General features: G+C 46.2%; 1 protein-coding gene across 1 annotated transcript in view; it reads left to right on the forward strand.

Moving 5' to 3' along the window:
- Positions 1 to 22,200, forward strand: part of LOC119435506 (solute carrier family 23 member 1) — a 130,900-nt gene that overhangs the window by 14,836 nt on the left and 93,864 nt on the right. Inside the window, exons 4-5 of the mRNA XM_037702348.2 lie at positions 7,405 to 7,506; positions 9,064 to 9,221. Coding sequence (XP_037558276.1) covers positions 7,405 to 7,506; positions 9,064 to 9,221 — 260 coding nt within the window. The remainder of the gene's footprint in view (positions 1 to 7,404; positions 7,507 to 9,063; positions 9,222 to 22,200) is intronic.

Genomic DNA, 22,200 nt, shown 5'->3' on the forward strand with positions numbered 1-22,200 from the left:
AGAGCGGCCCCTTCAGTGAACGTACGCGCGGGAAGCTTGTCTCATGTAGACCCACCCGACCGCTCGATGCATACTCGTATCAGGTCTCAGCCGGACCGCTCGTTTCGTATCGTACGAACCTATCGCGACGCGAATTGTGTAGTACTTTCTGGAAGCCAGGCGGCCCCAGCGATTACACTGGAACCCTCGACGAGTCATGTACAAAAGCCGACGCGCTTGGCCCGCAGATCAGATTTTCGAAGATCGCCGACACTGCTAAATGTCTCTCTCATTTTTTTTTTGTTTTGCCTCAATATATCGCGAAATGAAAACACGTATAGAGCTGCGCTCAAATTTTGCATTAGGGAGTATCATAGCCGTCGGTAAATTTTTTTTATTGAAATTTGCATTGTTTGCCAAGACACAATGAGGAGGATGGACTTCAAACTGCTCGAGTGTCTAAGCTACGTAAGATTAATGATTAAAACGTTAATTCACGCAACCCTCTTTTGTTGCGCACCTAAGTGCACAAATTACTCTTTATCGAGAGGCTACCAATGTGGAGCTCGAGTGATACACATAACCACGCCACGTTGGACATTGCTTTAATTTTAAACGTTTGGTACAGCTACAAAGAAAAAGAAAAAAAAAACACCTACTACATTATTTCCTTCGTACGAAGATCCTATTTCGTCAGGCGCGAGCACCGTCACCTGAGAAGCAATCGGTACGAGCCAAATCCGCTCGCAAAAGCCAAAGGCCTCCTCACGGGATGGAGGAGAGCCCCGATGCGACCAGGAGACAGTGGAGCAGCCGTGTCGCTGCTCCACGGCGTGGGTGCGTCAGAGTTGGCGCTCGCCGAATCGCTTCGTTTTCCCCATTCCAGAGACTCAGTGACGGAGATAAATCGAAGTCAACACGAACTTTTGCCAAAAAATATGCCAGCATCAGTTTCGTACTCCTCGAACGTCTTGCGAGCCAGCAGACCCTTGAATCGATCTATCTTCGGGAACACCCGGGAGACGACGCCACGCTCCGGTGCGCCAATCAGATCATGAGCGAGTCGGGTTCGATCATTTTCGCGTGCTTGCGCTGACTCGCAGTAGATTCTTGCGCCTTTCTTGACAATACCGGCAACTTTTCCAAAAAGCTATGCAGCAGCAAAATAGATCGCGTAGTAAGGTCAAACACGCCGACGACAACGTCTAGGGCCATCGCACAATATACAAAAACGTACGGTCGTTGGATTTTCGGACAGTGGTGGTAAATGCTTATGGTTTTGAGTGTAAAAAATACAAAAAGTAAGGGACAATGTGAACATGCTGTAGCATTGGATATGCTATCATGGTCGGCGCAATTTCGGACCTCCGCGGTCGTCCTTCAATAAATTAATTGGAAAAAAGGCTTATTTTCCAGGTTTGCATAATCATTCATTCATTCATTCATTCATTCATTCATTCATTCATTGGCCCTGTGCCTCATTAGGACCAATAAATAGATGGCGAAAACAAAAAAGGCGAGTCAACAGTGGTCGACATCAAAGAAAGGCAAGATCTTAAAAAAAATTAGGTTCTGGGATTTTACGTGCCCAAACCACGATGTTGTTACGTAGCAGCGGAGCAGTATTATTGTGAGCCATGCCATAGTGGGGAATCCCGGAGTAATTTTGACCACCTGGGGTTCTTTAACGCGCACCCAATACACGGTACACAGGTGTTTTTGCATTTCGCCGCCATAGAAATGCAGGCCAGCGCAGCCGGGGTTTGATCCCGCGCCCTCGCTCTTAGCAGCGCAACACCAAAGCCACTAAGCCACCGAAAGGCAATATCTTATTGGGCGCATTAGAGTACCATGTGGTTTGTAGTTTACATTGCACAAACTTTGGGATCCGCCCACATCTTAGGCTCCACTATGAGGTCTGTGAGAAAAGTATCCGACCTTTTTTTTTTGCGATCACCTGATGGATATGAAAAAGCGCGCTTACATCAGCCGACCTTGAACCTTCAGTTCGCATGCGCGAATTTTTTCCCGCCTGCCGAGAGCGTCAGTCGCTGGGACGCAGCGTTTCAGTGATGTAGTGCGCAGTGCTCTCGTTGGTTTCTTTATTGCAAGGAAAATGACGGAGCGACGAGCATCGCTACTGCACTAAATTTTGCCATAAACTGGGTGACAGCCAACTGGGAACCATTCGTATGATTCAGACCGCTTTCGGTGATGATGCTAGGAGCAGCACACAGATTAAGGAGTGGTACAACCGGTTTAAAGACGGCCGCACATCGGTGGAGAGCGAGACACGCTCCGGTCGGCCATCAACATGCCGAAATGACCAGGTCATTGCCGAAGTGAACGCTGTGGTGATGCGGGACTGTCGTTTGACTATGCGAGAAATTGCGGAAGAGGTAGGCATCACCACTTTTTCTACAGATTCCATTATGACTGAAGATTTAGCCATGAAGAGAGCTGCGGCGAAATTCGTGCCGAAGCTGCTCACGGTGGAGCAAAAGCAACTTCGTGTTGAAGTCTCACAGGACATGCTGCATTCCACAAACAGTGACCCCGACTTCATGAGCACAATAATCACTGGTGACGAGCCTTGGGTGTACAGGTACGACCCGAAAACCAAATCCCAGTCGTCACAGTGGAAGCATTCCACGTCACCAAGACCAAAGAAGGCCCACCAAGTGCGCAGCAATGTCAAAGTGATGCTGACTGCTTTCTTTGACTCCCGCGGTGTGGCACACCACGAGTACGCACCACAGGGTCAATCACCAAAGAGTACTAAAGGGATGTCCTCCGTCGCCTACGTGATGCTGTGCGGCGCAAGAGACCGGAGTTGTGGTCAACAGGAAATTGGCGCATCCATCACGACAATGCTTCTGCACATTCCTCGACCTTGATCCAGACTTTTGTGGCGAAAAACCAGATTTATGTAGTTCAGCAGGCTCCTTACTCTCCTGATATGGCCCCCTGCGACTTCTGGCTGTTTCCCAAAATCATGAGACCATTGAAAGGAGCGCGATTTCAGACAAGACAGGACATTTAGGCTACAACGACAGCCGAGCTAAACTCCATTCCGAAAGAGGCCTTCTCTGAATGCTTCCTACAATGGCAGCACCGCTGGGAGAACTGTGTGGAGTCCCAAGGAGACTACTTTGAGGGTGATTAGGTTTCCAACGCTCCAGTTATGCCAGTTTTTTTTCTTCGGCCAAAGGTCGGATCCTTTTCTAACAGACCTCGTATCTCCGGCATCGGCCAACATTATTCGTTGAGTATGCGAGACTTCCAGTTTTAGGCGCGCGCAGTTTGAACGAGTGCATCAATGTTTGACGTAGGCCTTTGTGCGCTAATCGGGCATTAATACTTTTCTTTAGATAGCTCTACCGGGCGTTGTATTGCGATAGCAATTATATGGACACTCCAGGCGCATTACTGCTGCCGCCGCTGGTGGCGTCGGCGCGATGTTCCGTATAGAGTACAGGGGCGACAACATCGTCGCCACCCGCGATATCCTGTATGTGCGGGTGAAAGCGTGCGAGGGTGAGCCGACTATGGTGTCTCAATCTCGCGCGCGCGCAAGGGAGGAAATCGGGGAGGAAGCGCACCATCTTCCGTCGTGCGCAAGGCACCGGAGGGAGAGGAGGAAGTAAAGGGGGCCGTTCTTCTCCGGCGACGGCTGCGTATGGCACGGCTGAGCGCGGGCGTCCGGGTCCTATCTTGAAAGCGATCTGTGATGGGGACATAGTGCGCCAAGTGCTGATAGCTTCGTGTGGGCTGGGTTCTCGCCGCTTAGTTCGCGTTGAAGCGAGAGGCAGCGCGAAGGTCAAGTCGCTCGCTGCTGCTGTCACGCTTCCTCACTCCAGTGTTTTGACAGCGAGTGTGCACGGCCATCGACTGATATGTGTTCATGTTTGATTGTGCGCACGTGACACCATGCTTGTTAATTCAGTCAGTAAGCGAAAGTTTACAAGTGTATACGGCCGATGAAACTACCATCCTTACTTCGTATAGCTGTCTACTAATTTGCTATCACAATCGATGCCTCACCTTTCGAACTAAACTACGACTTTTTAATTAGTTACTTTACGGCACATATTTAAAGCTGCAAGTTTCAGCCGGTGAGTTCGCAAGGCGTATCAGCTTGGAACGAATCTTCAGGACTACACCAGTTTCGAGATATCGATTTTCAAATGGTTCAACGAAATGCAATAGTGCTTCAGTGCATTGAACAGCGTCTTCTTAACAAAGTAAGTGGAACAACCGTACATTGTTACCGCAAGTTTCACGGCGCATATCTCGAAACCAGTGCCACCCTCAGAATTCTCCCATATGGGAGCCGAGCGATCATTCACGTTCAAATCACGAGCCCCGCTTCGAATTTCCTTTCGACCCATTCTTTTTAAGGCGCCAGCGTTAAGGGCCTCGTGTCGCAGAAAATCCTGCGTCAGCGTCGGCGTCCACAGGTGTCGGCGTAAGCATCGGTGTCGGCGTAAGAATCAGAGTCTGGCGGAAATAATAATGCCGACCCACATCATCCCGAACCACCCCGACATGGCAGGCCCTTCGCGTGGCGCAAGGCGTTAGCGAACAAAAATTGAATTTCTGAAAGTAAAATCCGTCAGAAAAATTGTAAAGTACGACTTAACCACAGCGTACAGACATGATAGCGTCGGATAGCAATTTGAATATCCGAGAAAAAAGCCTGATAAGATGCCAGGGATCTTTGAATGCTGTCGCGTTCTACTCCCAAAGGCGAAGCTTAAGCGTCCTCCAATTCTGATGGTGTTTCGCTGTACTTTGGTTCTAGGCAACATTGAGGGGAATGCTGAAAACCAAGCCTTTCTAAATTTTGATTGGGCCCAATGTCGCAGAAAATACGATGTCGGTGTCGGCGTCAACGGGGTCCAATAAATATATCGCGTTCCACTCTTAGAGGCGAAGCTTAAGCGTACTCCAATTTTTTTTTTACTTTTCGTTTCTGCCCACCACAACCAATAGCGGTTTGGCGTTTTCTGCAGTGAACGACTTACCGAAGTTACGTGCCATAATGGGTGACGTTGCAGGCAGTGCGTCTGACGTACAGGCGTCTATGCGAGTGATCTTGATTCTCCTGCAGGAACCAGGGCTCCCTCGAGGTCGGCCGTTCGGGTGTTATTTTGAAATTTCAGCTTTTTTAGCGCCGGGCAGTGGTTTTATACTTTGCAGGCAGGATCGTCAGTATGCGATCTACACACAGCGCTTGTCTGTGTGCAATATCCAAACCTGGCGAGGGGCGCTTTAAGGAGAAGTGCGTCATCATCGCATTGTAGCCACTACATTTTTGGTGTGCCAACTGGAGCGTGCAGCGTAAGAATTGAAAGTAAGTTAAAATTGTAAGCTTTTGTTCCCTCAGGAGGAGTGCTAAAGTAGGGACTGCCCACTGGATCACTTGGCTTTGTCAAGGTTCCAGTCAGGTGGCCGTATCCGTGACATTTTTCCTTTGAGAGCACCAGTACATTCTCCTGCAACATATAAATATTGGAAGACTAGCGGAAACATTAAGTAAATATTACTCTCAAGTATCTTGTGACAATTGTCGACCGACTCTCATTCGAAGCGGAGTCGGCCGGCCTTTCGCTCCTAACGCAATAAGAATGCTTTCAGTTAAATTATTTGTTCGCGCAACTTTGCGGGCCGCGCGTCACCATCGCTATGGAAACGCACGCCTATAAGAGCTGCTGACGGTCGCGGGGGCGGCGGCAGCGACCAGCCTATACGGGACACATTTCTCGTCCTTCAACCGATACTCATGGTGAAAAGGGCGAACGGCTGCTGCCCACCGCTGTCGGAGGCGCTCTGGACGCGAGGGACGTGATATTCTAAAATGCATCTTGACACAGGACAAAATCCACCGTCGTAAGAAAAAATTCCGGTGGAACTCTGGGACAGACCAAGGCCGGGATATGATAAACAAATGAAACGACCACTATTTACAAACATTATACATACAGGACCTTCCAAGTTAATCAATGAGTGATCTTATAATAAGGCTGTGCTATCTACGCAAATTTTGCTTTCACAGGCGGCTTATGCTCTTTGGCGGACACAATTTCAGTAAATACATGATTAGCAATGACTTGTTACTTTACTTTTTATTTAGGGATTGGGATATACGTCTATGTTAGGTACTTAAAAAGACTAGCATTAGGAGAAAACTCTCCATCTTGTTGGATACTACTGAAGCGCTTGTTTTCCGAAGTATTGATAATCAAATTTGGCTCTCAGTACACTGATTTGGGTTTCAGAGGCGGGAATAACCGCCATCATGGGGTGCACTGAGGATGAATGCAGTGTCGTATTTTCTAGCCGACAGCTGCAAAGCTGCTAACAGCTCCGCTAAATCAGATACGCTATGAGGGGGCCGAAGGGAAAGGAAGGGGAGTCGGGGGACGTCATGTTGTCAAGACTCCCGCATCCGTATGCAAAATTGCTGTACTGAGTATCTAATTTAATGTTTAATATCTTGGAACGCAAGCACTGTGGAAGTGTCCAACAATGCAAAATTTCCTTCGAACACCGTTGTCGTTATAGAGATGACTACTACAATAGAGAAATTAATAAGTTACTAACAAAAATGCTTAATTATGCATTTATGGACGCTTTTTGTCAGCGAAAATAGTTTACTTTGAAGGTCTTATATACAGGGCTTCAAAGCTAAACCATCAGCACTTTTAATGGAAAGGCTATGCTAGCTAGCTACGCAAGTGCTGCTTGCACAAACTGTTTATGCGCTTTGGTGGAAACAATGTTCATCAATAAGCAAACTATAAGATGATATGAATGCCGGCATAGCTAATGCGAGGGTTCAAATCCGAGTTTTTTCAGCATACCATCTTCTTTTTAATAATTTGTTGTCTTAGTTAAATGTATCAATAAGGGACCAATGTACTTGTTTAAAGATGTATTTCTATTTCAACAGAGAACCCACATTTTAAAATGTTGTGTAATCAGCATTGTTGTCCCTCATTTGAATTTTCATATGCGATTCCGAAAAATATGCAAGAATCTCGGCAAACGCAAAGCTATTCACAAAGATTCTCTTAGGCAAGAGCGCTTCCTCCATGGCTGGCGTTTGGGCACCCGCCATATAGCGAAAGGCGTTATAACGAGTCCGTATATAGCAGAACCGATGGCAAATCGCATAGTGTACATGCGCAAGAAATGTTCTGCAAATTTCCACCCTGAAGTGTTAAGCTTGCATTACTAGACACCATCTTTAAAACAAGAACGGACATCGATACCCTAACGAATATGGCTATCATCCCGATTAAGACCGCCAAAATATATACTTCATAATAATTTGGTAGTGAAGGTATTTATATTATTAGTAGCTGGATAGGGACAAGAGCGTTTATTTAACAAAATCGACTGATTGTGCCAATCTTTCAGGAAGTCAAGACGCTCGCCTCACAGAAGTCCTCGGACAAGGCCATGTTCTACGGTGTCGATGATAGTCCGGCGTGGTACTTCAGTGCTGTACTTGGCCTGCAGGTAAATCACTAATGCCTCGGAATCCTTAAGTTATATCAATGCATCCGCTATATAGACGGTTTCACGAGTGCGATAAAAGGAGCGAGTGTTCGAGCCCAAGGAATTTCCGGTCACGTGCCTTACAAGGCTCCTACGCCGGAACAAAAAAAAAAAAAACGTGTTTTAACGCGATAGCGTTTAGGGCTCCGTGTCGCAGAAAATCCGCCGTCGGCAACCAGCGTGTGATCGCGGGTGGTGGAGAAAATCATCCAACCACATCGACCGCGCAGGCCCTCTACGTGGTGCAAGGTTTTGGGGAACAAAAATTGAATTTCTCACAGTGAAATTCGTCAGAAAAATGGTAAAGTACGACTTTACCATTCGGCGTCTGATTCGCCGTCGGATCGTTTACCAATCGGCATCGGATTCTAATCTGAATGTACGAGAATACCTAATTCTGCTACGAGGAAACTCAAACATTTCTTCAGGCCTGCGCGCGTCGGGGCAATAGCAAACAATTAATAAAATAATAAAAAAGGTGCTAGGGCCTTCACATTTTAATATAAGACCACTTATATTGCCCCTGGAAAAACGTCTCTCCAGCAATGCATTTCAGTTTAAAAGTCAAGCCGACTTTAAGGGGATCGGTGTAAGCTTGGTCTTTGTAAGCTGGCTTTCCCACGTTCACTGTTGCAGTGAATGAAGCCTACTTGCCGTTTGCGAACGATGCGATGCGAACGGGTCCCGATAACGCTATCGCGGTCTACTCTTAAAGGCAAAGCTTAAGCGTCCTCCAAGTTTTTAAAGTTGCTTCAATGTACCGAACATCTCTCTTTGCGTTTTCAGATAAAATAAAGGTGCATAACACCTTTAAAATTGTGGTTATGCGCAGGGGAAACGTGTTGAAAATATGTGGGCTTCTGTGTTTACGCACTTCTGCTACTCGCCATTGCATTTTTGCCCCCTAAACGTAGCGGGCCACGTCAGTGGTAGAACCAGAAGCCATCCAGGGTCTATGCTGGCAAACAGTGAAAGCCAACAAGGGCTGTCAATGTCTGCTGTGGTAACGTTGACGAGTGACGTAGTAGTGACCCCTACCTAGTCGTCATGGCGTTCACAGCAACAGGTCCTTTATCTTTGACTCTGGGCATTTATCTTAGCACTGTTTGTACATGAAATGGCTAGCCTTGAGGTAAATGCATTGAGCAGCCTTCTGTTTGACGACAGCTTGGACCATCAGTCGGATGCTGTGATTGGCGAACATCGCATAGTTTCTACGGCATTTGGCACCTCACATATTTATTTTTTTGTCATTAACCGTCTTACCGCTCCTTGTATACTTGGCTGACATATTATATGGCTGATGCACAATAATGGCGGTATCCGTGTTGATCTAAACTCCTCTGCAGGCGATCTCAGGACCAATGCTAGCCGTACTTAACTGCGACACACAGACGCGTCTGTATATGTCCTTAGTTTGCTTGTTAGAAGCACCGTTTTCTTTCTTTTTTTTTTTTTCGACCTGATCTTTTGACATTGGCTGGAGTGCAGTTGCGCCTCGTTATGGCCTTTCTGCAGCACTACCTGATCGTGACGTCGGGAGCGCTGAGTTATCCCTTCGCCTTGGCTCCGGCTCTGTGCATGCGCGAAGAAGACCCGGCCCGCGGATACCTCATCTCCACCATCTTCTTCATATCGGGCATAGGCACGATCATCCAGACAACGCTTGGTATCAGGTGCGCGGATGGCGCAAGAGCGCCTTTTTTTAAATTTTATTATTGTCTTAGTCCCTCAGAGATACATTAAAGAGTGACGCTAAATCAGATTAGACTGGCAAAGTATTCTTTCAGAACTTCTTGTTTTAATTAACTCCATTCGTTTGGCAGAAAAAAGGCTTAGCTTACTCTTGCTGGGTAAAATCAAAATCAAAATGTGGACGTCAGGTATTTCAAATTATATTTATTACGTGCGGTATTTTCGCATAAAAAAAGCTTCGTTCTTTTGGAATGCAACACAGCAATTTTTGACAATTTCTGCGACCTAGATTTCTCCGATTAACTGGACCGCTGTAGACGCTGTCAAAATTCATGATTATTACGGCGCGCTGGTATACGAAAGCTTCAGGGTGCTGCCGCCGCCTCTCTTTCGTCTTCTCATGCTTCTCATGGCGTCAGGACAGCGGCCGTTTTGCTATTCCAGAAGCGTAATTGATTATGCAACTTCAAATAACATTGCCGTTCAGTGCCCCTTAATCACGATAACTCTTGGGGTTTTGCATTCTAATGTGCACTGTTCGCAAAGGACGCCGAAACGTGGGCTTCAGTATTGCTTCTGGCCATCTGATGATCCTTAACGTGCAGTTAAATACAAGAACGAGCGTTCTATTTTGTTATTTTTTGCATTCTGGTACACAATGCAAAGAAAAACAAAATAGAACGCTCGTTCTTCTAATTAACTGCACGTTAAGGATCTGCACGCTGCTGTCTTAGGCTTCGATTTTTCACTTAAAGAGGCAACGCTCCGCATTTCTGCGAAGCCCTCTGGTCTCAGCGAATCACCGCGTGGAGTATTTGCGCGCTTTCGCCTCGACTATCATGCAACAATCTTTAAGTCTCTCTTATTTTATTTTTTTACACGTGTGGGAAAAAGAATGAGTAATTTACTCTCCGCCGTCACATTCTCTGCTTGGCCAATGTAAAAATAGCAGCCTGAGACCTTTCTTGCTTTCTTGCTCTTCTGCGATGGTTTAATCCACGTGCAGATACTTATAGCACCGACGCCGTTTCGTCCACGTAGACCGTCGGCTAAATGACATTGTTCTATTTCGACGTCACTGCTAATGTATCCTGTAAATTTACCTGCCTGAAACTTAAGCGCACTTGCATGAATTGCAGCCCTTCATATGCTTAGCACTTCCAGCTTTTGCGATATCTTTAAAACTATTTGACGTAAGCTTACAAAATACCTGCTTCCTGCGATGAGCCCACTTCGCAGACTGCATATATTATACGAGCGCAGCTTTTTGGGCGAAAATGGTGTAATACGCCAACTGAAGCCCACGTATACGAAGCTGTAGAAGGTACAGTAAAATAGGCAGAACAAGCACGTACACGTGAGAGTTATAGTTGCAGAATTTATCTGTTTAAGTTGTTTCTACATAACCACTTTGAAGGTTAACACTTTGCGCAATCCACGAGTGAGCTGAACAAACGAACTAGAGATATCTTAGATTCTTGCGCAAGCTCTCTTGTATGAACTCTTTCGACATCGATGCAATTATTCTAGAAACTCAAATTGAGTTTACCCCGAGGGACGCGAAAGCAGATCTTTTTTTTCTCGCGACATCGAACAACACTAATGCGCCGCCTAGAACACTGGGGCGGTATAACGTAAAGCTATTACAAACTTTTCTATTCCAATTTTGCAGTCAGCCCCACCACGATTCGTCAAAACATTTTCGGGCCACTCTCATCTTCGCCTGTCTGTAACGCGACGTCACGAAAACCGCGATAGCTCCCTATCTGATATAACGTGTACGCACTGATTATCCATGATTAAACCACACAAAAGAACAATAAATATTCCTGATTCGACGCCTTTTCGTCCTTAGCCCTCTGCTATAGGTCCAATGTTTTCGGGCTGCGCCCACTTCGCCTGTCTGTCACGCGACCTCACAAAACCACGAAAACTCACCACGTCGAAGTGACGTGTACGCGAAAAAAAAATTCATTAATATGCCGAACAAAACAGAAAATTTTTCTAAATAGCCAGAGACTGCCCCATTCCGAAAGGAATAGAATATGGCTGCCCGCCGATCGCTCAGGCCCTCGCTACTCGAAGATGTCGGTGAGCATGCATTTATTTGCGCATGATAAACCGTTTTGCGTGACAGTAAAACGTTATCGAGCCCTTTCGGCATGCATACGGCATCGCTCTTCCAACGCTTCAAAGCTGAGGATCCGTTTTAGCGGCATTCTTATCCTCCCGTTGCACGCCGCCACGATTTTCGACCAGCCACCGCAAGCTATAAGTAAGGTGAGTGGACCAATTGGAGAAGCTGGCACCACCCTCTTCATGCGGTTATCTATCTTCACTGTGCTGGCTTGACTCCATCGAAACCCTCTCTACTAGAGTGTGCTCCTCGCCTTTTGTCAGCCAATTAGATAACAAACACCTCACAGTGCAGGCAATGTTATTCGTTTTGAAAGCGAACAGAGGTGACCTCCTATAAACGAGGAGAGCGTTTGATTGGGTTGTTCAGACAACGCTGCGGGTCACCGCCCGATGATTGCGTCGGTAGTTACGTATTTTTGACGCAAGGAGATCGCAATAAAAACAGTTTGGAATAGGTCTACATTATAGCGCCCCTGGTTATTTCTGTAGGAGAGGTTTGACGAATATCGGTTAATGGAAAAAAACGGATTCAAAGTCAGTATGTATAGCACGCACACTAAACGAATTGGTCGACCGGCTTAGAATACCAGAACGCGGCTTCGTAGGAGTCTGAAGCGTCTGCGTTTGCGTTTGCCACTTGTAGTGTCAGTGGGGCAGTAAATGAAGGCTTTGGGCAATATCTGCGAAATGTTTTTCCTTCGCATTTTAACCAAGCAAATCAATTACAAGGTACAATGCAAAGGGTATACATATTTATTAATAACTTTTTCTAGGGCTCCCCAAGAATGCCTATGCCAATATCCTTCTCGCTCTGACTTGGCAAATTTCTGCAACGCGTCCACAGGAAGCTTAAGGTGGTACCACACGATTCTCAAGTTTTAAGCGTATATATAGACTAGTTTCATATGACAAATGACAAAATGTGAGAAAGAGGATGCCCGTGGTGCCTTTTATTTGTTGTGAGCGTAGCACAAAGCTAGCGGAGGAGACAGACAGGCACAGAAACATAGAGAAATCTTAAAGTAATAAAAATAAACAGACAAAGACAAAATAATAATACAGCAGGTGATGCTTTCAGAAGTGAATGGCAAAGCGAGAGAGTAACCAGAGGGAGTGACAAGTGTGTCAACCAGAATAAGGCCTCGTTGGTTGCTGTGTACGGCGAGAAGTTAGTAACTGGATTGGAAGACAGGCGAGGAAAAGCGGAAAAGGGAAAAAAACGAATGTGTGCAGAAACGGGGAGTGGAAGACTGCGAAGTAAGTCCCGTAGCTTGTCACAAAACCCGCATGTCATCTGGAACCCAATAACGGGCTCAAAGCTTTCTTTCCACAAGCCGGTTACAAATGAGAGAGAACCGAGACAGCGGAGAGAAGTTAGTTCCTCGAAAAGATTGCATGATAGTACGCGTAAACAAGTGCGAAGCGCATCCAGAAAGATACCCAATACTGGTTGCATAAACTGTATACATAGATTAGCGTGCTACTATTTGCGCGCACTGCCCAATATACTGGTATTGGAGACGTTTATGCGCGTAATAAGCATGTACTACATGCAACGCACGAAGTACGTCGTGTGCATGCGAGACACAAGAAGAAATTAACCTCAATTTGCATATAAAACTTTCAAGTACCGCCGCATTTACAATTATAATAGACGAACCTGTGTACGCTGACCTAACGTGTACATGGTGTATACGTCGCGTGAGCTCTCAGTACGGCCTTCAGTTCAAAAGCGTGCAACAGCGACGGACACCGCTCCATACCCTGATAATATTTTAAGGAGAATCCCCCGATTGTGCATTGGAGGGTATGACAGCAGCATATATGGGAGCTTCCTCCATAATGACTTAACACACGAATGACACAAGCTGTTTTAAGCGCGGGAAGACAAGCTTCGCTAACGCAGCCCGTTCCTCTAAAGCTTACCAACTTCGACGGCGCTTGGGCCAATGTCAGAAATTAAACGACTCGTGCGACATTAAAAAGCCGTGGTGTGAACATTCATGACAATACGGCTGAACGGAGTATGAAGCATGGCACTGCACTCCAAACAATACTGGAACTGTACGAAAAACACTCGTTCGTTCGGAACGAGACTCGAATGCACTATATGCTCTGCTGCAAATACCATGATGAGCCAGAGGACAAGTAGGCAAGCGAAGTGTGCTGGAACGTTTAATCACAAAGATAAAAGAGGTTTTGAGTAGTACGTAAACAGGAAATGGTTATGCCCACGGTCTCCTGCCATCATAAAAAAGCTAACTGTCGGATATTGCGCTACGACGCGTGCCTGGTTGTAAACAGCATGTCGTACTGTGGCTTTCTCGAACGCAAATAGGAGCCTCCCACAAGGTTGAAACGATTTGGCCTCTTAACAGCATGAGAATGAGCACTTCCGTAAATGGCACGTACGACTGCTGAAAAATGCTAAGGTTCGGAGGTGTCAGCGTATTCTGCGCACTCACCCGACCGGGCAACAGACAATTTTAATATGTTCAAATCACTTCAAACAACTCTTGGAAGAATGCACTTAAGTAATGAATGAATCACTGAAACTAGAGCGAAACGCATAATTGTTCCCGTCAGTATGCTTCCAGATTGAGAAAAAAAAAAAGCTGCACGGAAAACTACTAAATGAAACAGGAAAGCATTCTCTATGAAAGTATTCTCTGTGAAGAAATATTATCGTCCTCTATCTTGCGTGCATTTTCTTTCTTTAACGCCGCGTTCACGCTACTTTCAGGTCACGAATTGCACAAGCGCCTCAGCGGTACGTTGCGTTCCTTACATAAACGTAGCAAGCACAGTGAGCTAAATAAAGGAAGAGTAGGCAAGATTAATGACGATTGTTCTTGGGGAACAAGATAAGCCTCAGAGGGTGCGATGTTTTCTGAGAGTGCACTTCACGGAGCAATTAGAGTCCGTATTTCTCGAAACTAGTGCCAAGCACAAAGTTTTCGATCAATGAGGTGATGCTTTGAGAATTTTCTCGCTTCAATTCTGCAATCCTGATATGCTCCCTGAAACTATTGTTAATACGTTAAAATCTTCGTCGTCATGGTCATCAAAACAGCGTCAGTGGTAGAAATGACGCGTACATGACAACGGGGATGAGCTTCAAACATGGCACACACACCGAATGTAGGATGCACCAACAATCAAGCGGCTGAGGAAAACAGGGAGTCACTGCCGACAATGACGTCACAACGAGAGTGACATAAAGGTTTTGCATACTACTTCACACGATTCACTGCGGCTAAGTGCTCTTGATATCAACACTACAAATGTAGAAAAAAAATGCTTTTGCGCAAATATCGTATATAGGTGTCACTGCATCCGTTCTCCCGTGACATCCATTGTAGAAGTAGCTTCTGGGGTAGACAATTCCAGCCTGCCGCTTATTAAAAACTTTTCGAGTCTGAAAACTACATCACGAAGATTAATTTGATATGTCAGCTAGTTTCATGCTGAACACAAATAATACATAAACGAGGTTGTGTGCAACACGAAGAATGCACATCATGTTCCGCTGAATATTATCTTTTTGCTTAAGATGATTTATAATGTTCTGGTTAACCACTGTGTCAAAAACTTTTTTTTGCTGTTCTGAAGGCGAACGTCGCCATGCTGGTGAAAGTAGACGATGACGGTAGTAGGTTTCTGAAACGCACGGTCGCTCGTCCACAGCTCTGACAGCCGTTTTAGGAAATCTGGCCCGAAGCTGTGTTTATAAGTGGTAGCAGGCAGACGCCTTCGTTTTAATTGGTGGAGGTGCGGGTATCGAATCCCGTACCTCTCGCATATTCTTAATTACATTTAACAAATTAACCGTCTACCGCCGCCCCCTCCCCACCTCGCCACCCCAGCTACGCTAAAACCGCTGGCTTCAAGGCTATTCCCCCGTAATTTGGGAGCCCTATTATTAGAGGTAAAAGGAAGCAAGTAAACATGATAACGACTTCCACTTTGACAGAAGGCTCCTGTCACAAAAAAGTGAGTTCAGATACGAAAAAATCGTTGAAGTCAGCGGTTCTTTTTTTTTCTCATTATTTTCTCCGTTTGTTGCTGCCTCTCCAGAAAAAAAAATCGTTTGCTTGCCTTTTCTAGCTTTCCCGTGAGTCTAAGGTTTCTATTGTTTAAGAGACAGATCAATCCGGGTGTAAACATGAATCATTGCATTTATAAGCCATTGACGACACGGCCATTGGCTACGCAAAAAGTATATTTTACGACTTGCTGAGCTAAGATGTCACCCAAGAATTTGACTGAACTGACACTTTATTGCCTCGCACGTGATCAGTGCTGCTTCTATCGCTTCCAACGCATTTTGTAGAAAATGGTCATGCCCCTCTCTTATCGCACCCGAAATCCGAACGTCATCAACATAAACATGCCCCCTAGTACGCCATTGAATATCTAGTTCAATCTGAAACACCTCGCTGGCGGATGCGATGTCGAAAGGAAGCCTAAAGAAGCGATAACATTCGAAAGCAGTCGAAAATGCGCATGAACTTGATGAACTCTCCTCCAATGATACTTGGCGGAAGAGGACATTCTCTCCATTGTTGATGGCAGAAATTGGTGCCATTTAGTTCTGGGTCGACGTCTTCTCGTATAGTGACATTTGATAACGCTCTCTCTTTGGCCTGTCATTATTCTATCTTGAGTCTAAGCAAACACTCAGCTTCCCACTCAGTGTATTGTGCTGCTGACACTCTAGATGATGCCCACCCGTTCTAGTTTACACTCGAGCTCCTTACACACCAGATCCAGTAGAGATAGAGGAACTCTTGGCGCTGGTTAAAAACACGTAAGAGGTCTTGGGAAAACTCCCGCAGAAGAGGCATCTTTTTTATTGGAAAATGCGCAAGAACATTCGGGTGACTTATCCCGTAGTGGTTGAAAAAAACTTAAATACTGCGGTTTTACGCGCCAAAACCACAACATGATTATGAGGCACGCCGTATGTAGTGGTGGACTCCGGAATAATTTTGAGCACCTGGGGTTGTTTAACGTGCAACCAATGCACAGTACACGGGCGTTTTTTTTTTTTTTTTGCATTTCGCCCCCAAAGAAATGCGGCCGCCGTGGCCGGGATTCTGTACCGGGCCCTCGGGCTTAGCAGCGCAACGACTTAAGCCACTACGCCACCACGGCGAGTCCCGCAGTGGCTGTTACAGCTTCTACTTTCCACTATATATTCACTGTCTTCTAAACCCAAAACCACTTGGTGGTGTTTCGTAACCGTGAGGAACCCCCATACTTCTCCTGGTTGCCGAATGCCACTGCCGGTGAAAGTTATAGGCAGAGATTAATTATGCCGGCATGACACGAGTGTAGTTCAGGGGCCCAGTTCACACAAAGCTTTTCGTTCGTAAGGAGTCTTTGCCATTGGCCGCCACCTTCGCTAATTATATGTCCAGCATGACGATTGATTAAAATTTTATCTTACGAACAATTCCAGTGTAACAGCTTTTTATGAATACCGGCCCAGTACCGATAGATCTGGGTGAGCCGACGTTCGACTTGCGGTATAAAAATAGTGGAATGAGGTTTCCTTTCTGCTTGATTTCTTCGTTCCAGTTTTTCTCAGAAAAACCGTCATAGTTTTGGTTTAGCACCGGAGTGAAAAACTAATCACTCAAACAGGCGAGAGCAAAGGCCCGTATTCACAAAATGCTGTAACGTTAAAACAGTTCGTAAGAGCAAATAGCAGCCAATCATTATGTCGGACATATTGTTGACAAATGCAGCCGGCCAAAGGCAAAAAGCATGTGCGAACAAAAAGCTTTGTGAATTTAGCCCAAGAAGCCGAATTCGCAAAGCTTTTGGTTCGAAAGGGTTAGCGTGTATAAAAAAATGATGACAGAGATAAAGCTGAAATGGGAAACATAACTAAGAGAAAAAAAAACACTTGAGCAAAGAGGCAAAGAAGAGGACAATACTTCGTCTTTCTTATGCCCCTTTTGGCCGATCCCCGTGAGTGGGTATGCGCCAAAGATGATAAGGTCATCATCAACATCATCTTCTTACACGTGCTTTCTTGCCCTGTTCTTTAATGTTTCAGCCGCGAATACGTACCACCTTGCACAACTTTCATTGCTTTGTAACCGGAAACAAGTGTTATTGTATTTTTGTATAAAAACATTGAACGCTCGATTCGGCACAGCGATCAAGCGGCGAAAGTATGGAACCCTTGAGGGAGCTCCTGCAGTGAAATTAGTACGCACAGGGGCTCGAAGTCGCTGGGCGAATGTTGACTAAGGATTTAGAATAGTTGGAGCTTGTTTCTTCGTACTTTGTGCATTTTTACCATCTTCACACCTATTTGAACCTCATATTAACAAAGCAGCGCAGCGTCGTCGACGCCACAAGGTGCACTAAGGCTGCTAGAACCTGCAGGGGGCCGAATTCACAAAGATCTTTGTTCGTACGTCCCCTTTGCCATTGGCCGGCCGCCAGGGCGTGCGCTATACCCTTCAGGCGATGTGGGCACATTTGCGCACGCTAAGACAATACATCCAAAACACTGATAAAAATGATGATATTTAAAACATTCCATCTATATATTTAAACACTTCTGATTAGGTATGTGTTCCTTGTTGGAACAATATAAGTACAGTGTTTAATTAAAATGAGCTGGAAGGTATTCCCGTTATCAGGATTAGCGGGCATTCGTCCTTACGAACAATTCTAGCGTATGAGCTTTTTACTTGAATACTGTCCCCGTTTGTTTTGTTTGCGTTATAGTCTATGTACCTCACAGAATTTTTTTGTCTTCATCAAAGCACGACTCTTGCCTAAAGTATGCGGTTTTTGTTTTCGTTCTTTTTTTCATAGCCGCCAGCAAACTGTCTGGGAAATCGATATTACAGTGAATATGTGCGAAGCCAAGGTATACAAAATCAATTGCTGCAGAAGCTCTTCTGTCCGGTGATCCTGTAGCAAGGGTTCGTCCGATGCGTTTTCGCGCTTTTCGCGCTTCGTCAGTGGTCAGAGAGACGCTCTGCCCGGTTTATCAGTTAGATCAGCCGGCCTTGAACGGTGGATGATAAGGCTAGCATGGAATCAAGTGGAAGGCATCGCTACGAAATTGAGACCCTGGGCCTGTACGCACGAAAAAGTTCTTGCCCCATACAAGTGTTCGTAACAGAAGATATCAGCCAGTCGTGATGACGGATATCTTACGTATTTGCTAATGTGGCCTGCCAATGGCAAACATCACTTGCGAACGAACAGCTTTGTGAATTCGGCCCCCGATAGGCTGACACCGCTGCACCATTCCTGTTCTTGTAAAGTCATCTGTGAAGACACTACCGATTCTAAGTGGCTAGGCGCCAAACATAGATACGGCTTGCTGCCTGCATTGGCGTCGGCCACTCGCGGAGTGTGGCTTCGCCTCTGCCGTCTCTCAAAATGAAATAGGGCTGACGGAGGAGAAGGGTCTAGACATACAATGCCTTACTCATTTAGCTTTGTGTACTTTGGGGCTTCCAGAGGAATTATCTGCGGACACCTGAAGGCGTCCACACCATGGGCGCTATAACGTAAAATGATTCCAAACTGTCTTGATTCCAAATTCCTGACGTCAAGTTTACGTAACCACCGACGCAAGCATCGGGAGGTGACCCGAAACATTGTCTCAGCAACCCAATCAAACACTCTCCTGGTTTATAGGAGGTCACCTTTGTTCGCTTTCAAAACCAATAACATTGTCTACACTCAGCGGTTTTTCTTATCTAATTGGCTCACAAGAGGCGAGGAGCACGCTCTAGTGGAGAGGGTTTCGATAGGGCCGAGCCAGCGCAGCGAAAATAGATAACCGCATGAAGAGGGTGGTGCCGGCTTCTCCGATTGGTCTGCTTCGCCTTACTTAGCTTGCGGTGGCTGGCCGAAAATGGCGGCGGCGTGTAACGGAAGGATAACAATGCCGATAAAACGGATCCTCAGCAAGGAAGAGTTGGCAGAGCGATGTCGTATGCATGCCGAAAGGGCTCGATAACGTTTTACTGCCACGCAAAAAATGTCACAGTTTCGCCCTAAGGGCGAAGCAATGAATGCGATAGCAACACAGCAATGTCATACGAAGTAAGGTGAGCGGCTTTGGTAAGCAATATGAATTGTAGTAAACATGAGCTTATTAAGTAAGCATGTGTGCTGCGGCGTAAGTAGACCGACATGAAGAGAGACTCGATGACCACGAGAAGGCGCGTGTGAAACGGTGGTGTTGATGAGAAGCGCTTCCCGTGGGCAGCGCGTGCGAAGGGACACACCTGTAGCTCTGCACTGCCGATCCGGGCAGCATTGCATGTGTAGCGCGCGTTGGAAAATGTGGCCCGACTATTACTAACTGAATGAACAAGCGTGGTGTGAGCGCGCACAAACAAACATGAATAGATCACACTGAATGACTGCAGACAACGACTGTCAAAACGCTGGCAGCCAGCGCATACGCCGCAGCGGCGAAGGTACGTGCGGTCTATCGCTGCAACGGAAACTGAGCGGCGAATGCACGGCGCATAAAGGTCAGAGCCGTGTGGAGATAAGAGACGGTGCGGGAGAACGACGAGCGCGGTTGTTGGCAAAGTAGAAGTGCGCCGCTCCCACCGCTCCCACCGGCGCTTGCTTCCCGCTTCCTTGCTTGCGCGTGGGAGATTGAGTGCGTTCGCTCTCCGTGATAGCGCGCGTCCCCGCACGCTTCCGCTCGGGCATACGGCGCGCGGCGAAGATTTTATCTATAGGGAACCTCACGGCGACGGCGACGGCGACGCAGAAATCCGGTTGAAGTGTCCATATAATTGCTATCGCAATAAAAAGTTTATCATGCGCAAATAAATACGTGCTCACCGGCAGGTGCGAGTAGCGAGGGCCTGAGCAATCGGCGGGCAGCCATCTTCTATTCCTTTCCGAACAGGGCAGTCTGTGGCTATTCACAAAAATTTTCAGTTTTGTTCGGCATATTAATGCATTTTTTTTTCGCCTACACGTCACTTCGACGTGGGGAGTTTTCGCGGTTTTGTGAGGTCGCGTGACAGACAGGCGAAGTGGACGTAGCCAGAAAACATTGGACCAATAGCAGAGGGCTAATGGTGAAAAGACGTCGAATCAGGAATGATAATTTTTCTTTTGTGTGGTTTAATCATGCATAATAACTGCGTACACGTTATATCAGATGGGGAACTATCGCGGTTTTCGTGACGTCGCGTGACAGACAGGCGAAGTTGGGAGTAGCCCGAAAATATTTAGCCCAACCGTGGAGGCTGATTGCAGAAATTGGAATCAAAACAGTTTGGAATCATTTTACGTTATAGCGCCCCATGATCCATTAAAAAAAGAGCAATATTTATTATTTAATTTGTGTGCGCGCTGGGCCAGGTTCGTCTGAAATCATCGTTGGTGCCGTATTATGTAAGGTTTGTCTTTTTTTACTATTCATTGATTATCATCTGTCGCAGCTCCTTCGCTTGCCGGAAATTATAGATAGTTTGGTATAAGATATTTAAGCCTCCTGTCGTTGTTTAATTTCCGGATGTGCGTAGTTCTTCGAGTGGTTTGGCGCTTTCTATACCTGCTCAAGTCGTCCGTTGGCAATGTAGTAAGTGAACACCACCCTGCTGAGGCAGTATGTTGCCTGGCGAAAGCGTTTAGGGCCTTAATAATAAGGCCTTCATCAAAAAAATAAAATGGCACCACATTTGACACCTGCTATCAACATCGGGCTGAAGTGAAGCGCAGATGTGTTAAGGGTACATTGAACAAAGTTAATTATTGATCGCATGATTTATACAGTTGATTCTGACGCAAAGGCCACTAGTACGACAGAAATCGCTTCGTTTCTAACAGCGAGAAGAGGCAGCAAGTGTGCACACTCATTTACGCCTGTCAATGTAATCTCACTGACCTTGTGCGTACACTCTCCTTGATTGCAAAAGCTTTGATAAATAGCAGTGTTTTGCGAATAGACTGTTTTTCGCAGACACTTTCAAATCTAGACAAAATCAAAGAAATACAAATCTAGGTTCATGTGTGGCAGTTACTGCATTTTCAGACATGCAAATTGGAGCAGTGCGTTGAAATCAAAATCTCTGTTAATAATAATGCGACTCAAAAGCAAGTTCACAGCACAAGTACACGCTGACTTTACGAATCGCGTTGTAAGCTACTGCAGCGCCAGTTATGCACTAGTGACGAAGTAGACGCCAAATGCACAAGTACGACAGTGCACCTCTACGCTCCTCTACGACAACGATCCGCTACGACAATGCCCTCCTAGACTGCGAGCCCGAACTAAACCCAACAAACATCTCTCTCAACTTTACAAACAAGAAAATTCCGGCTGCCACAACTGCAGTTGAGCGCGACGGGATGCGAAGCATTGTTGTTTGGTTAGACGAAGGGTTCTCACGAATCGTGTTAATTTTCTGGAGCGAAACGACCCCCGCAGTTATAACGTGAATGCGAACAGGCGGTATGTGCAGCGGGAATGACACAGTGTTTGTTGGAGATGCAATGTTTTATTACATTGAAGCCTGTCTGTCTGTCTGTCTGTCTGTCTGTCTGTCTGTCTGTCTGTCTGTCTGTCTGTCTGTCTGTCTGTCTGTCTGTCTGTCTGTCCTGTCTGTCTGTCTGTCTGTCTGGCTGTCTGTCTGTCTGTCTGTCTGTCTGTCTGTCTGTCTGTTCTGTCTGTCTGTCTTGTCTGCTCTGTCTGTCTGTCTGTCTGTCTGTCTGTCTTCTGTCTGTCTGTCTGTCTGTCTGGTCTGTCTGTCTGTCTGTCTGTCTGTCTGTCGTCTGTCTGTCTGTCTGTCTGTCTGTCTGTCTGTC

This window comes from Dermacentor silvarum, chromosome 1 (genome assembly GCF_013339745.2).
Source record: "Dermacentor silvarum isolate Dsil-2018 chromosome 1, BIME_Dsil_1.4, whole genome shotgun sequence".
NCBI classification, from domain to species: domain Eukaryota; kingdom Metazoa; phylum Arthropoda; class Arachnida; order Ixodida; family Ixodidae; genus Dermacentor; species Dermacentor silvarum.